Here is a 16,658-nt window from a genome sequence, read left to right as displayed (position 1 = left end):
TGGGGGCACAGGATAATGGTTTGTACTATGGCTGAGATGCAGGGGGAGGTGGGTATTGGGATTCACACTCTTGTCTTATGGGGCCTGCAATGCTGCTGCAGAGTCCATTGGATCCCTCTCAGCATAGCCGCTGGTCGGGCCCTCAACAGTCAGGGGGAGATGCTCTGATTGTGGAAACTTCTCATCCCTCTAGGTTCTATAGTCTCCCTTTCTCACAGCTTGTGTAACAGTGTGTGAACCACAGCACTTGCCACCCGTGCATATAATGGAACAAACAATGTTAAACTCTTTAATCTGAACTAATAAAAATGGTGGACCAGTAACACAACAGGTGGTTGTTTAGCCTCATTGAGGCTGGTGTCACTCCTCACGGAACATCTTCAGCTCAGTATCTGGCCCAGAATGCTGCTTTGGACCAGCAGTGCCTACTACAAGTCCCTGCTCAAGGCTGAGACTTGCAGCAGGAGCTGGACCAGGGTGTTTCGCAGGAGGGGCCCACCAGTTGGTGAGCCTACCAGTTCAGGCCACACATCTACTGATAGAGTATCCTGGATAGTTGCTGGGGTAGCTGTTCTCCTGCCTACTCTTCAGCTTCAGTTGGGCCTATGTCCATCCACCCAAGTTCCTCCTCCTCTCCCTCTGCTACCACATCCTCTGTGAGGTGGGCCTGCTGTGGAGTCACATGCATCTTCCATGGCCAAGGTCAATGATGACATTCTGGGTAGCATGGTCCGGGTTGAACAGGTCCTGGGATGGTGCAGGACAAGCTAGTCCTGAGTGAGCTTGTGCTGGGTGGGTTTCTGCAGGGCAGGTAGGTCCTGGGCAGGCTGGTCAGGAGCTGGAGCGTAGTCTTTGTGTTGAAAAAAATTGCAAGTGTGATCAGCACATCCTCCCTGACTTGCATAGTGGGACAGCTGTCTATGGGGAGGCAGAGACTACAGGGGGAAATTGTTGTTACCAAGGCCACATGGCTGATGTGGACTACCATTGAGATGACATGGCAGGGAACCCTGGAGGTTGTGATATGAGACACATTTCTCACTCGAGAGGGGTTTCAGCCTATGGGTCCTGGCTCTGCTGGAGTGGCCTGGGTGAGCAACCACTGTGTTAGTGCAAGGAGGGTCCGTGGTTTCAGTTTCTGTCATTTATGTGTGTGCTTATATAGTCTAAGGCTGGCAAAGGATCATATCAGATTCTACCCTCCTACTGACCATCTCTGCTGGAAACCCCAGTAGGAATGGCAGGTTACAGACATCAAGTTGAGAAGCCTAGATTTGGGAGCTTCTATCTGTGGGCCCCTCATGCTAACTTATGGCAGTGGCTGCACATCAGCCCATGACTCATGGCCATACTCTGGGAAGACCTGAAGGTAGAGTATAGCTGGGTAGCTGTTTTCCTGGGGAAGAGTTTGTGTGTCACTATCATGTAGATATTTCAGAGGACCCTAGCTTTGGCCTTGAGACATGTTTCACAGGGCACCATACCTAACTTGGGCTTGGGCCTTGTACGAGGAGTGTAGAATCTGGGATATGACAGGCCAGCCATTTGAGGGTGGGGCAACTAGTGCTCTCACAGTCCTCTGTAGTCAGTGTCCATTCATCCTTACACAGTCGTTCAGTCCTTTATCAGGTACATGTGTGGTGTAGTTGTTAGGGCTGTGGAATCTGAAAGCAGGGGACTGGAGTTTGATTCCCACTATGACTCCTTCTGGTACTGTATTTTTATCTGGCCATTGTTGCTACAATGTGCTAGGTGGCTATGTGTGACATGCTAGCTACTTTTCTATGGGTCACAGGCAGGTGCTGTCCAGGATCCTTTCACTCCTCCCCCTTCCCTTTCCATGTCATCTCATAGGTATGAGGTTGGCAGGACACACATTGTGAGCACATTGTAATGAAGACAGCTGCATACTTAGGCCTTGGTTGGAGACAGAACTGCTATGAGGATTCAATATCACCGGTACTTATTTTGGGACCCGAGGTGCTTCCTCATGCACCACCGGATTAGGGCAGGATCTTCCAGGCATATGTGCCAGTACCAGTGCCAGAGCGACTTGAGATCTCGGTGTACACCAAAGCACCTGTAAGACACAATTAGTGAAGATAAAATTCAGGTGAGTGGCTTTCTATGAATCACATCATTACAATTCACAGAACATGTTGTGCTATGTTCCAGAGCCTGGGACCAATGGTAACAGCTGGTGGGGGGGGGGGGGGGGGCTGGGGGTGGGTATGCTATACCCAAGCGCTGATGATGTGTCCTGTCAAAGGGGACAGAAGATGGTATGGTGGGCTTGGTGTGGAGCATATTCAATGTTGGGGGAGTTGGGAATAGGCACTGGAATGCAGCAGATGTGCTTTTGGGTGTCTGCATATACCTTTGCGAGGTGATGCTGACATTCATAGCAGCAGGTAGTGGTAAGCCTACATTTGGTAGGGGGTAGATCAAATCAGTGAAGCCCCTCAAGTTTTGTCATTGGTTGGTTATGGACATTGTGATTTCTGCAATGTTGTGTTCTTCTGTGACCCCCAGAACTGCAGAGGCTGTGTGGTAACAGCAAGAGACACTCACTATATGTGACCTTGCCTATGGTTGGTGTTATGTTAGGTTAATAAGGTTTTCTATTCTGCCTTTACCTATTCAGTTCAAGGTCGGATTACATTACAAGAAGTTGGGTCAGTTACCCAGGAAGTTACAAAGGACAGATTGACATGGGCATTCAATAAGGTTGCTAGTACAGGTAGATCAGTACAACTATTTATACAGTTAGGTCATAGTTACAAATACATAATTATACGTTCATGTAGGTCATCCTTGGCTCATCGTTGTCCCAGGAGTTGCATTAGACAATTTAGAAATGGGCTTTTACAATTACCATTTCAGTTACTTCGAGATTGGCTCCCTGTCTTGATATAGAAATGTTTTTACAAATTTTCTGAACCTGAGATACTTGCACATGAATGATGAGGACATCCTGGGAGGCAGAGATGCACACTCACCTTTCCAGTCTGCTCCTCGTTGATCTCCAGGCCCTCATGGAGACATGATGGGGTGGCAGGTGGTGCTTGAAGATTTCTCTCCTGTGCCTCAGGCACAGGAGAACCAGGTGCACCATCTCTGGAAGAGACATTACTGCACACTGGGGAACTTTGTTCCACACGCAGTGTGTTATATATATGCATGTTTTGCATATGAAAGGATTGTTGGGGCATTGCCGTGGACATTTCCTGCATGCGAAGCCCAGTACCGTGCTGAAGGACGCTTTCCTCTGTGCATTTCCAATAGGCAGAGACATTTATACGCCATTGTGTTTGATGTTGATTTTTTAAACTTTTTTTAGTTGGAATTTCAAATGTCAGGAAGCATTTTCCTATTTCTTTGATTATGGCCTTTAATTTTTTAAGTTTTCCAGGAACCGGTTATGTCCGTACTTGGATTTCATATCAAAAATGCCCCTGATTAGCTCATGATTTAAGTTAATGTTTTTTATTATATATGTAATCCATCTTAATTTTGGGCTGCACTCTATAAAAACAGCATAATAATTCCTTATCAAATTTGATCTCTTCAACAAAATACAATATTAATGACTTTTGCCCTTTTGCAATAATACTGACCTGTAGTTTGTTGTTGTGGAATCCTAGTCTGGTGTGGTAAATTCCTGTAAAATGATAATATAGGTTATAACATGGTCTTTATTGATGTCAGCAGAAACCCGACTGGCTGATCAGTCTACTCTGTGATGTCGCAATGTTGAGAAACTCAGTGAAGATGGATCACTTTTAAAACAGGATTCCAACACTCCAGACTGCATTCTCTGAAGATAAAACTCTTTCTCAGTGGTAATATTCCATACTTTAACCCAGTACTGTTTAGTTTATTCATCTAGATTTTTCCTATTAACTAGGCAAATTCCAAAAATACATGCATAATCATAAAATTCACCACATACAAACATCATCATAATAATAAAACCAACATGCAGACCACATAATATAAACAAATATATATATACCCAAACATTACTTCATGCCAACCCTTTTGGAACATACACTCCATAAAATATGTCAGTACATATGGCCATGCTACCTTGCATTAGAAAGCTTCCATACACAAATGTTTTCAATAATTTTTAGAATTGTTGGCATTACTCAAACTCCTAATCTGCACAGGAAGCATAGCTAGATGGCAGATTTGGGTAAGCCTAGAGAAAAGTGGGTAGACACCATATGTTCTTTCCCTCCTCACTCAATACCCTTCAACTTTATAAAATACAAATGCCTGACTTGATGGGAATCTCAAAGCTTTGCCAGCTGAAGACCTCCCTCGAACAGCACTCAGCACTCTGCTGCCCAGCTCCCTGAATTCCTGATGCCCTCACCCGCTGATTCAGTGTCGTAGCAAGGGGGTGGACTGCACCGGGCATCATCTTGGCAGGGATGCTGGCACCTCTCATCCCACACACATCCCTCTTCAAATGATCGCCGGCAGCGAGAAGCATCTCTAACTTGCTGCTTGCACTAGCCTGCCTGATATCACTTCCTAGTCACGGGACCAGGAAGAGTATCAGAGGGTGAGCTGAGGCTGGCATGAGCATCAGGTTAAAGATGCTGCTCGCTGATAGCAATCATTTGAAGAGGTACACAGGGGGGGGCACGCGGCAGGGAAGGAATGCAGGATAGAGGGGATGCAGGTGTGGAGGGGGTGCACAGCACGGTGATGCCATGTGCCTCCACCTCGTGCGATGCAGCTGCACTATGTACCAAAAACTCAGGAAGTTGCCACCAATTGCCAAGATGGGTAGCAGCGTTCTGGGCACGATTAGGAAATGTATTCAGCTGGCTGGGTTTGGGGACCAAGTCCACCCGTAGCTACATCTTTGTTTTAACCTAATGTTGCTGGAGCAGGGGTGCAATGAACAAATAAAGCAATACTAAGCATGTTTATACAGTAATTACTGACATACCGTGACATAAAAGAAAGGAAAATAGTTCCAAGAACATAGTCAGCTCATTACAAAGAAAGTACATGCAGTCTTTACAGGATATGCTTATTGGTGGATTGGTTTATCAGTTAGGGCAGGACTTCCCAAACTATTATCCAATAAGAACACATTTTAACACTTAAAAATTCATGTGTCCCTGGAGGTATGATGAAACCAAACTAGGAAACCTGCACTCCCCGCCCTTCATTCCCTCATCTATTTATTCCTTCCCCACTTGTCCAAAGCATGAAGGCAGCAGCAGTAGAGGCAGCAACAGCAGCAGCACAGGGCATTGTGTGCCCACGTTTGTTCACAGACCCCCCAAATTCTGCATGGTTTCCAGTCTAACAGGAAGCCCATAGAGACTGGCAAACAGGGCCTGTAAACAGCCACTGAATTGCAGGTCCCAAGTTGACTGCCACTACTGATCATAAGTCATAGCAGAGGTCCAGAGGATGCCGAAGCAGCCCTCTTTCTATGACTCCAACCACTGACTATGTGACGTCATTTGGGGTTCCTACCCACAGTTTGGGAATCACTATGTTAAGAGCTGAGAGTATATTTCTATTATGCAAATTAAGGGACTGAGGTGTTTGAACATTTTTTGTTTTGTTTTGAGAGGGTAGTTTTATAAAGATATTTCCATGAATAAAGCCTATTTTGCATGCAAAAAAAGGCCTTTTATATAAATGTGTACCAGATGTGTGGATTTTCCAGACATGTTCTCTTTTTAGAGGACTGTCTGGGTGTCCGGACGGTTTCCTGGACTGGAGGGAGATAGTCTGGGTTTTGGACTCCTCTCTCCAGTCCAGCCCCTACTTTGGAGTCAGGGATGGCTCACGCGAGTCTTCCCTGTCCCCATGTACCTCCTCTGGCACTGCAATTTCAGAACTTTGGGCAGCCGGCAGGGTTAGCGAGTGATCCTGCTGCCTTTGGCCTGACCCAGAAGCCTTCACTCTGCAGCGCCCACCTACATGGGAACAGTGCTGCAGAACGAAGGCTTCCGGGGCAGGCTGACAGCGGCAGAATCACTCAGTAACGCTGCCCGCTGCCTGAAGTTTTGAGATAGCAGTGCTGGAGGAGGTACATGGTGACAGGGCAGACTCAAGAGCCATCCCTGATTCCAAAGTAGGGGCTGGACTGGAGAGAGTGAGTCCAAAACCCACACAAACTCCCTCCAGTCCAGGAAACTGTCTGGACACCCAGACAGTGGCTGCGCTGAGGGGTGGGGAGGTTTAGAGGTGAGACTTGGGAGAGACAGGGGTGGGGGCAGGGCACTGTGGGTAGGCTGGGGAATGGGTGGGCCTGGGGATGGGGGTCAGGCGTCCACTTTTTTGACTTACCAAATCTGGTAACCCTAAGTGTGTGAGTATACACATGGGAAAAGTAAATGAATTGCACATAGGCATGGTTTAGGAGAAGCAGCAGTGGACTTGCTAAGTACATGCATATTTCCTCTTAACATCCACATTCAACAATTCTTTTCCTTTTTTTTCCCTCTTTTCTGTATAATTCTGGTTCTCTTCACTTTTCTCCAAGCATGTATCTTTCTCTCCATAGGCTATCCTTCCTCACTTTCTTCTAGTCTGACCTCTTCCTTCTTTTCCTCACCTTCATGCCTCTTCTTCCACTACAACTCCCTCTTTTCTGACGCATATCTCAGCCCCACAGCTAGTCTCTCTTCCAGGGGCTGCTTGCTGCTCTGGGGTCGGTAGCATTGACTCTTGAAACTATTTGGGATTCTGGCAGGTACTTGTGACTTGGATTGGCCACTGCTGAATGCAAGATACTGGTGTCAGGTCAAAAGCGCGCCGGGACAAAGGCGCGCCCAGACAATTGAGCGCAGCGCGCGCTGCCGCGCCGCTCTAAATTACTATTTTTAGCGCTCTGATGGGGGGGCGTGGGGGGGAACCCCCCACTTTACTTAATAGAGATCGCGCCGCGTTGTGGGGGGTGTGGGGGGTTGTAACCCCCCACATTTTACTGAAAACTTCACTTTTTCCCTGTTTTTAGGGAAAAAGTTCAGTTTACAGTAAAATGTGGAGGGTTACAACCCCCCAAACCCCCATAACGCCGGCACAATGTCTATTAAGTAAACTGGGGGGGTTCCCCAACAAAACCCCCCATCGGAGCCCCTAAAAACTGTAATTTAGAGCGGCGCGGCGGCGCGCGCTTTTGTCTTTCGCGCCGTTGTCTATGAACCAAGATACTAGGTTAGATGGACCATTGGCCTGACCCAGTATGGCTTTTCTTATGGTTCATGCAGAAAGCTACTGCGGGCTTTAAAGTCCCTGCAACAACAATGAATACTCTTCCAACTTTCGTGCTGAAAGAGGCAGGGTAGCAGCAGTGCAAGGGGGGATCAGACGCTGCTCCTGCCATGCCACTGTCCCCCCTACGACCACCACCAAATGCTTGCCACCCTAGACGGACACCCAGACCACCTAGTGGAAAGGACAACCTTGCATGTTTCAGTAATCTCTTTGCTGCACACTTGAACATTTAACAGTACCCATAAATGTATGTATGCATGCATTCTAAGTATTTGTTTTATTTTTTTTAAAAATTTATATACTAGCTACCTGAGCCAATTCATTTGAGACAGTTAACAGCATAATAAAACAATCCAATGTATTACATATCAGACAAAGAATTACTTGTTTTTGGAGCCTAAAGAGCTGTTAGAATTTGTAGAATCTAGGAAGGGCATAGAATCTGTAACTTAAAGTTATATAACTTGTCCTAATTCCAGCTCTAGGACCAATGGGGTATTGCTGTTTTCTCGTTTGAATAATTGTATATTCTTTTTGAGAAATTAATTTCCTGTTGTCCGCTCTCAAAGTATTGTGATTTATATAATTGAAAAAATATTTATTTTGTCTTCTTTTTCCTTTGGAAATTATTGATATGATTCAAGTTGTATTGACAAAATTCTGTAAGGACTGATAATTGATCTTAATTTTGGCCCTTTGAGTATACACATCCAGGGTGGGAATGCACTACTATTTTAAATTGGCAAAGAATCCATGTCTTTGTGTTTTTCTTGTTAGTCATTATAAAATGGTTGCTCATGTATGTCACTAAGATGAATGTGCTTTTCTTGAATTATTATATGTATACATACTTGTGTTTTGCACTGTTGATGTTTGAAAAATCAATAAAGAATTAAAAAAAAACCAATCCAAAGTATAAGTCATTATTTATCTGTGATATTATTTTCCGCATATGGCAATATCTACTGTATATTTGCAAATATAATTTATCCTATTTATATATTTATTTATTACATGAGCTTTTGATACTGCTATTAGCTACATAGTGTACACAGCACAGCAGTTTACAACATAATGTTAAAAAGAGAGAGGAAAAACAAGAGACAGGGTGAATGTGACTGCATGGATTTTCTCGCTGTTCTGTTTCATTTATGTTGTATCCTGCCTTGGATAAATTCTCTTTTAAAAAGCAGACAATAAATCAAGATAAAAAATAAACAGATACAATTATAATTATGCTAACTATTTCCCATCAGCAATTGGGACCTTTCACACTGTGTGGAACAGAGAACTAGCAGAGAGGAAAAGGCTTGAAGTAAATTAGTACAGAGTGTAGGGTAAGCTGCCTTGTGCAGTTATGATTACATGTATATAGGATTGGAGATGATACTCACTGCTGTGTCTGCATTAGCGGCATGCTGGTGTTGTCATAGCTGTCGGGGTGAAGTGGTGTTACTATCTCGCCAGTCACAGGGTGAAACACAGGCAAGGTGGAAAGCGGCCAGGCTATTTCTCGGTTCTTCGACATGTCGCGGAGCTCTTTGGTGGATTTCTGAATAGCGCTGTGGTGCACTAGCTGGATGCTACATTAAAAGGGAAAAAGCAGAGGCTGAAAAATGCATGTTCTGTCCTTCCCACTACAATGCTGTTACCAAAAAAAAGAAAGATTTGTTAAAAAAAAAAAAATACAACAAAGCGTTTGCCATTGGTGCATACACAAAGAAAACAATTTCAAATCTTTGGACTAGAGCAATGAGATTAAAAGTATTTTAAAGTCATTCCATTTGGGAAAGAATAACTAGAAATTGCCAGCTCTGGAGTTAAGGTATACTCTGCTTCGTTATCTACCCAACTAATGATGCACTTGTGCTGTATTTATGTACTAATGAGAGAGACAGGGTGTATTGTAAGTTTATGCAATTTCAGTTGCAAGGTGCTTACCAGCTCACTAAAGTTCTTTCTTAAATTAAAAGATTATGGAGATCATTTACTAAAAGGTAACGTGCACAGTTTGCCAAAGGACCCATTTTTATACAATCGGCCCTGCAGCAAATAATGCATATTAACAACATTTGCATGTATTATTTGTATCCCCTAAGCAAGCAGACGGCCAGAAGAATTCATTTATAGTCATGTTGGGACTTGGCGTTTCTTTTAAACCCTTATTATTTAAAATTTGCTACCTGGGTTAAACCTCCTCGTACTAGCAGCAGCTGTCGCGTACATAAATTAAACCATGAACTGAGATGAATAAAAAGAGCAAGAGACATGGGTGTGAAGCGTGACAAGTTATTAAGCAAAACAAACAAACAAATAAAGACTGACAGAAAATTAAAATGATGATGAAAACAGGAGAGAAGACACTTACTCTGGTGTTTGCATGTTTCTCTTTTCCCTAGAAACAAAACAAAATTTATGAATTAAGTAATAGCATTGACAGCTTGGAACATTCAAGCTAGGTGGAGAACCGAAGCCTATGCGAGGGCGCTGTCGCTGTTAGCAGCAAATGCAGGGCGGCCGCTCTTGCCGTGATGGCTCATGGCAAGGCCCAGACGAGAGCGCATACAGAAAAAGGTGAGATGGATGATGAGAGATAACGACACAGACAATGGGAATGCACATAAAGTCTATGGAACAATGAAATCAGGATCCATGTAAAAGATGGAATTGGTGCGTGCTGCTTTCAACCCATTCGTAGCCTTGACTCTACTGCTAGCCTCTTGTCAAGAAACACTAATTTCATGTCTTGACTGGCTCTTGGTTAAATTGTCATCTTTTATTTTATATTTAATTCTTAACCTGTTATAACAAATTAAATTTCTTATTATTTCCACTAATACCTACTATAGTCACAGTAGCAATCACTAAAAAAATATAATTAAATAAATATTGTGAACATCTCAGACCTTAAACCCGTGACTGGCGATGTCACCAAACTGGGGTTCATTGGGGGACCATCATCGTTTTTCACTGTCCCCTTACCATCCAACTTTATGCTACTATATGGATCCAGATTGAAAAAACTTATCTGTCAATCGGATGGTTTGATCCCAATAATGATCCTCAGCGGTGAATAAATTATCTCGTGCTTGTAGTGTACTAAAAATAACTGCTGTTACTCCTCCGTAATATGTCCATGTCCCCCCAAGCACGAGATAATTTATTCACCGCTGAGGATCATTATTGGGCTCAAACCATCCGATTGACAGATAAGTTTTTTCAATCTGGATCCATATAGTAGCATAAAGTTGGATGGTAAGGGGACAGTGAAAAACGATGATGGTCCCCCAATGAACCCCAGTTTGGTGACATCGCCAGTCACGGGTTTAGGGTCTGAGATTTTCACAATATTTATTTAATTATATTTTTTTAGTGATTGCAACTGTGACTATAGTAGGTATTTGTTTAATTATATCATCACAGTTTATTAAGCAACTTATCTCTCCATATAGAAGTGATTATTATTTCCACTAAAATGTCAAAAGAATTCGTCACGTTTCATGGCTTGAAAGACCAGCTTTCACACTCATGCAGATAGCCACTAGCAAGCAGTAAAACTGTAATCCATTTTACTTATAATAAACTTCCCAAATTTTCTTCCTAACTTATCTTTTCTTGTTTTTCATACAGATGTTTATTCCATAGTAAAAAAAAAATAAATACACCTAGGTAGCATCATTTTTTTTAATTTAAAGTCTAGTTGCCATTTTTAGTATGGGGTTTAGTAAAATTTCTCCTTCGGGAAAGACTTCTAAAGTTCCCTGGCCTTAGCATGTGTATGGTTTTAATGTGTTCCTGAGTGCTGTGGCCCATGTGGATGCTCCTGTCAGTGTTCAAATGCAGTGTACTCACATTCCTTCCCTTCGGCAGCACATGATGTAGCCAAGAATTATAAAAAGAACCAGTGCCACTGCAGAGGGCACTGCCAGGGTGAGCAGGAAGTCAGAGTAATAATCTCTGCTTTTCACTGTGTCCGATGGAGGCTTGTACTCGCCGCCATCAGCTAAGATCCCCTCTCTGGGCATCACTTTTGGGGAGACGGAGTCTTCCTTTGTTTTATCGACCTGGCAAAATGAAAGGGAGGGCGGCTGATTAAAGAATTTCAGTGAGAGAGTGTACATATGATATTTTACATTTGCGCTTTTTAAAATAAAAAGCACAATAAGATGATGTTATAATAATAATAACTTTATTTCTCTATACCGCCAACACCCAAAAAGTCCTAGGCCAGGGGTGTCCAACCGTTTGGCTTCCCTGGACCACGTTGGCCAAAAAAAATGTTTCTGGGGCTGCACAAACGCGCAAATGCTGTAGCAAGACAGAGGAGGGAGCCGGCAAGATGGTAAACACCCGGGGACAGCAGAGGAAAACGCTGCATCGCCCTCAACCGGGGCCACACAAAATACTGGGGCCGCAGGTTGGACACCCCCTGTTCTAGGCAGTTCACAGAATAAAGAGGACTGGACATTCCAGTGATGATACAAAGCACACAGAAAAGCAGTACAATATTTCAATAGTGAAAAATACAATAAAAAACTGACATATGGTTCCTTTCACTAAGGTATGCTTTTAGCGCGCGCTAGACGCTAATGCCTCCATAGAGCTTGCATTAGTATTTTTCGTTTAGCGCAGGGTTTGCGCGCACTAATCTTCAGCGCACGCTAAAAATGCTAGTGCACCTTAGTAAAAGGAGCCCATAGTCATCAATCAGTCAACTTAACTTGCTACTGACATTTTCAGTGAATCTTAATGCTGTCCTTGAATTCCATAACTTCAAGCGCACACATCCTATCTGCCCAATATTGATCTAATCTAAACTGAGATTTGTGGATCACTCTGTGCCTATAAAGGTTCAAGGCAATTTACAATTAGACAAGAGTCCATACAACATGGGGAACTTACAGAAGAAGCCGTTATAACATTTTACAAACTAAGAAGAGACTAGGCAAACAAGGGGCTTGCAGGAGAACCAATAGAGGTAGGATTGTAAAAGCCAAAGCCTCCCGCAGTCCACAGTGATCCCGGATATTCAATGCTGGGGCCATATCCAGCCACCAGCATTGAATATCCATGTCAAGGTTCACCACCGCAGACTTAGCTGACCAAGTCAATATTAAGCAGCTTACCAGCTAAGGCCTAGAGGCCAAAGGTTGACCTGGCCTTTTAGGTGAGTCTATCTAGATGCTAGCTTTAGCTGGCCAGCCACTGAATACTGGCAGTGACCGGCCAATCTGGGGAACAGGACAGCCTGCTGAATATCAGTGGCTAAGCTCCCTATATGCTATTTGGCCAGCTAGGAGCTGCTCCTGGCCTGCCAAATAGCACTGAATATCGGCCAGTATGAGTCCCAAATTTTTCCATCCAAGATTCCAAGCCCCATATAATATGAAATGATCTCAAACTTCAAATCCATATGTCGAGTTATTTGCAGCTCTTATGCTGGAACTGCGATACTGATACCTTGCTTTGTTCTTATCATTTTAACTAGCTCAGTGACTTAAAATCTAAGACCCATTAAAGGATTCAGACTTAAAAGTCTAGGCACCATTGCTTTCTGGTACATGTATTTCACAACCAAAAGATATCAAAAGATCCAAATTTGAGCTTTTAAAACAAGGGAGGAAAACAAGGAACATAAGCATAATCTTTTTATTATAAAAGGTCCTCAACAGGTCACATTTGATCAGTTTTGAATTACCAAATGTTTGAAAAGGTATAAAATAGATTACTAAGCTAAAAAAAAAAAGGGGGAGTATAAGAGCTTTGCATTTTCACTCAACTCTAACTCAAGATATTCGTATGTCCATATTTGATCATCTTGTTATATTTTTTTATACCTACACTAATATTTCCATAACATGTTCAGACAGAAGGCTCACTGCATGGCCTATTGCCAAACCAAGTGACAGGTACACTTTGCTATTCAGATTATTTTCTGCACATCAACAAATCTTACGCAAGGCTGCAGCTAAGCCTCTGCACTATTATTAGGAAAGGATTCCTTTACTGCACAGACGAGCTTTGATGGGTAATCCGTCTCCTTGTTATTTAGATTAGATGCATTTAGGGTTAGACTTACTAACATTCATTAATGCATGCTATTTACTAAATGCCTTGTACTGCCTAAGGGGCATATTTACAAAGCTATGTTAAGCAGCTAGCATAGGTTTTTACCATGCGTTAGATGTTAACATGGATTTGTGCTAACAGCCAGTAAAGTAAGAACACAGGTAGGAATGGAGTATGGGTGTAACAAGGGGGAACAGAAAAGTGACAGCTAGCATGCATATCAATACTGCGTTCTGTCATGACTGCCAAGAGGTGACATTAAGTGTAGTCATGCTATCAGGAAGCCGGTAACCCGGTTGTAGTTGGTGTGTACCTCCCTCCCTCCTGAAATCTCCCTCATTCCTACCTCTTGTCAAGTGTCAAAAACTCCCATGGCATCTCCTGTTCTGATCCCCCCCATCATCAAACCACCTCCATCCGATTCCCCCTGCTCATCAAAATACCCACCTCAGAAAACAAGCCCTGCTCCCACACAGATCCCATGGTAGACCAGCAGCACAGGGTGGGAGTGGTTCCCCTCCTTTCCCACTCCAGGACTGCACTGATGGCTCCTAGTGGTAGTTTCATGGTACAACCACTAGGGGACATCCTTTCATATAAGAAGAAAAGATGACTCCTAGAGGTAGTACCATGAGACTAACCACTATGGATCATCAGCGCCATCTACTGAATCTGGCCCTTAATGCAAAACTTACCGCACTTTATTAAACATGCCTCCTAAGTACATGGGCCATTGGAAAACACGAAAACACTCACCAAAGAAATTTTGCACCAATCTATATGGAACTGAGCACGAAATTTCTTATCACAGCTGATAAGGGGTTCCATCTCTTGGCTGCACCGTAATTGGTTTTGTGGATTCTTCACTTCCCGTAAGCATGAAGAGAAAGAAGCATCTGCACCAACCATTACATAAACACTAGAGAACAAAAATTAAAGACAGCAAGTCAAGTTTCTCATTCATTTACTGTATTTATTCAATATCTTTTTACCTTACATTGATGCTAAATTTGCATACATCTTTGGGTAGCTTGACTTAATTAAGAATGATGAAACATCTTGTGAAAGAAGTTGATCCAAACTGTTTATCTGCAGCAGCTGGATATGAAACATTTAGCAATAATGTATTTCATATTTTGCACAGTATAATGAATGGAAAATTACATTTATATTTATGTTTAAACCACAAGAAAACGCATCTTTTAAAATCATGTAAGCAGAGAGAAACTATACAAATCCACATAATAGATGGCGTACGAATGCAAAGCAAATACAAAAGTAGCTTAATCATTTAACCACAGAATAGTTATCGAGAAGTAAATTGGTATATGCAATAAGAAAGAGCAGATAACTTATTTTATTAAAATATATCTCCAATCACACATCTGTAAATAAAAACAGACACAGATTCACAGCTCATACCAAACATTAATAAACCCATAATCCAAAGTTAAAAATGTGCACATTCAAACAGAATTTCACACCAGGAACATACATTTAGGCACAATGGTTAACCATTAAAGGCTCCTTTTACAAAGGTGCGCTAGCGTTTTTGCACTCGCTACCTGAAAAACTACCGCCTGCTCAAGAGGAGGCGGTAGCAGCTAGCACGGGGGCATTTTAGCTCATGCTATTCCGTGCGTTAAGGCCCTAACGCACCTTTGTAAAAAGAACCCTAAGTGTTTTAGCTACGGTGAAGGATTGTAAGTTCAAAAGATTTCATGAGTACATGCTTTCATATCAGGGCTGCTGGTTGGGACAAAGAATTCAAACAATTATCTCTTATGTCTTGCTCATATCTGGTATTTAGAAAGCGTTTGAAGACTTACTTATTCTCTAGATTTTGGGGTAATTAAATTCAGTGATCGCTCGGTTATAAGTTGATGTAAACTTTTGTAAACCGCATAGATCTACAAGGTTATGCAGTCTAGAAGTTGATTTTTATGTTATACCTAAGGCTGAAAACACTAGACTAAGGTCCATAATGTTATACACTGGACCTACAGCCACGGCAAGCACCTTCAGCATCTATGGATACAGCATTAATTATCAGACATGATATCATAGAGAAACATACACTGATGATTTAGAGGTGCTTTCTGATGCCCTCCTTCTAATAGTAATATCGTTGTTGTCGGTATTGGAATGAGAGGTGAAAAAGTTGTTTCTTATTTTCTACAAGACATTAATAAACAGCACACATGACAATTAAGTTCAAGCCCATAGTAACTGAGCTCATTTTGATTATTTTGCCAGACATTTTAGAAGAATTTTGCTCCTTTCATTTCATTTTAAAGTTTTAATAATTCTACCCTCTGTCCCCACAAAAGAAAAATCTACAGCCTTGGTTCCAAGTAGATGGTGAGCACATCTGCAGTGTAATGACTACCTCTGTACATTCTCAAAATAACCACCAGTATTTTCAAGGCAATGATTCATGTAATTTTTCTCGTGGGTAATGATATACTTTGCTTCTCATTGTGTCCGCTGAATGAACTGATTTTTCCAACTGCTTATTTACATCTTACTGCTGCCTGACTACAAAATGCGTTTGAGGTGTGGAGCTCATTGCAAGCTGTAGTCTCTTCCTTGATGGAAAGAAATGAAACTGTTCACAGATACAGTATAACACAGGAGATATTATTTATTAAGCACAGGCTTACTATCGGCCATTTAACATTTCTTTAGATCAGTTAAAATAAAAATGTTTCTTTAAGAAATAATTCAAATGGTCTAAATAATTTGTACTTGTCATCCTTTTGTGTGGACAATGGTGGACACCCAAGCTAAATTTACAACCAAATTCCCAAGTACAAATGCTTGCATTTTTTTAACACTTCCAGAACATCTCCACTTTGGGTTCTAACTTTAGCCTGCTAAGAACATAAGAGCATAAGCAGTGCCTCCGCCGGGTCAGACCATAGGTCCATCCTGCCCGGCAGTCCGCTCCCGCGGCGGCCCAAACAGGTCACGACCTGTCTGAATCACCAGAAGGGGCTCCCTTGCCACCTTGGTTTCTCATTGAAGTCCTATCTTCCCATCGTAGTCCTAACCCTCCGGTCTTGCACATGCACGACCTGTTGGGTTTCTATACTTATTACCTGGTTAGCTTTCTATACTTGTGTTACATCCCAGCTCCTCCCTCAGTATCCCACGATCCCTTTATCCCTCAGGAATCCGTCCAATCCCTGTTTGAATCGCTGTACCGTACTCTGCCTGATCACTTCCTCCGGTAGCGCATTCCAAGTGTCCACGACCCTTTGGGTGAAAAAAAACTTCCTTGCATTTGTTTTGAACCTATCTCCCTTCAGTTTCTCCGAATGCCCCCTCGT

General features: G+C 42.6%; 1 protein-coding gene across 6 annotated transcripts in view; it reads right to left on the bottom strand.

The window, feature by feature from the left end:
• The window catches only part of SGCE (sarcoglycan epsilon), a 101,031-nt gene that overhangs the window by 35,476 nt on the left and 48,897 nt on the right, over positions 1–16,658 (bottom strand). For 3 of the 6 annotated variants that reach the window (XM_033931098.1, XM_033931103.1, XM_033931099.1), the window contains 6 exons: positions 14,083–14,245; positions 11,110–11,321; positions 9,626–9,652; positions 8,652–8,840; positions 3,618–3,661; positions 858–2,080 (listed from right to left, as the gene is read on the bottom strand). In XM_033931098.1, the coding sequence (XP_033786989.1) occupies positions 2,004–2,080; positions 3,618–3,661; positions 8,652–8,840; positions 9,626–9,652; positions 11,110–11,321; positions 14,083–14,245 (712 nt within the window). In that variant the 3' untranslated portion in view covers positions 858–2,003. Of the gene's footprint in view, positions 1–857; positions 2,081–3,617; positions 3,662–8,651; positions 8,841–9,625; positions 9,653–11,109; positions 11,322–14,082; positions 14,246–16,658 lie in introns of those variants that run through there. The other 3 variants (XM_033931101.1, XM_033931100.1, XM_033931102.1) reach the window with 3 other exon arrangements.

The sequence above is a fragment of the Geotrypetes seraphini genome, chromosome 2 (assembly GCF_902459505.1).
Source record: "Geotrypetes seraphini chromosome 2, aGeoSer1.1, whole genome shotgun sequence".
In the NCBI taxonomy this organism is placed as follows: domain Eukaryota; kingdom Metazoa; phylum Chordata; class Amphibia; order Gymnophiona; family Dermophiidae; genus Geotrypetes; species Geotrypetes seraphini.
Note: the sequence above shows the minus strand (reverse complement) of the source record. Positions and strands in the feature narration are given on the sequence as shown.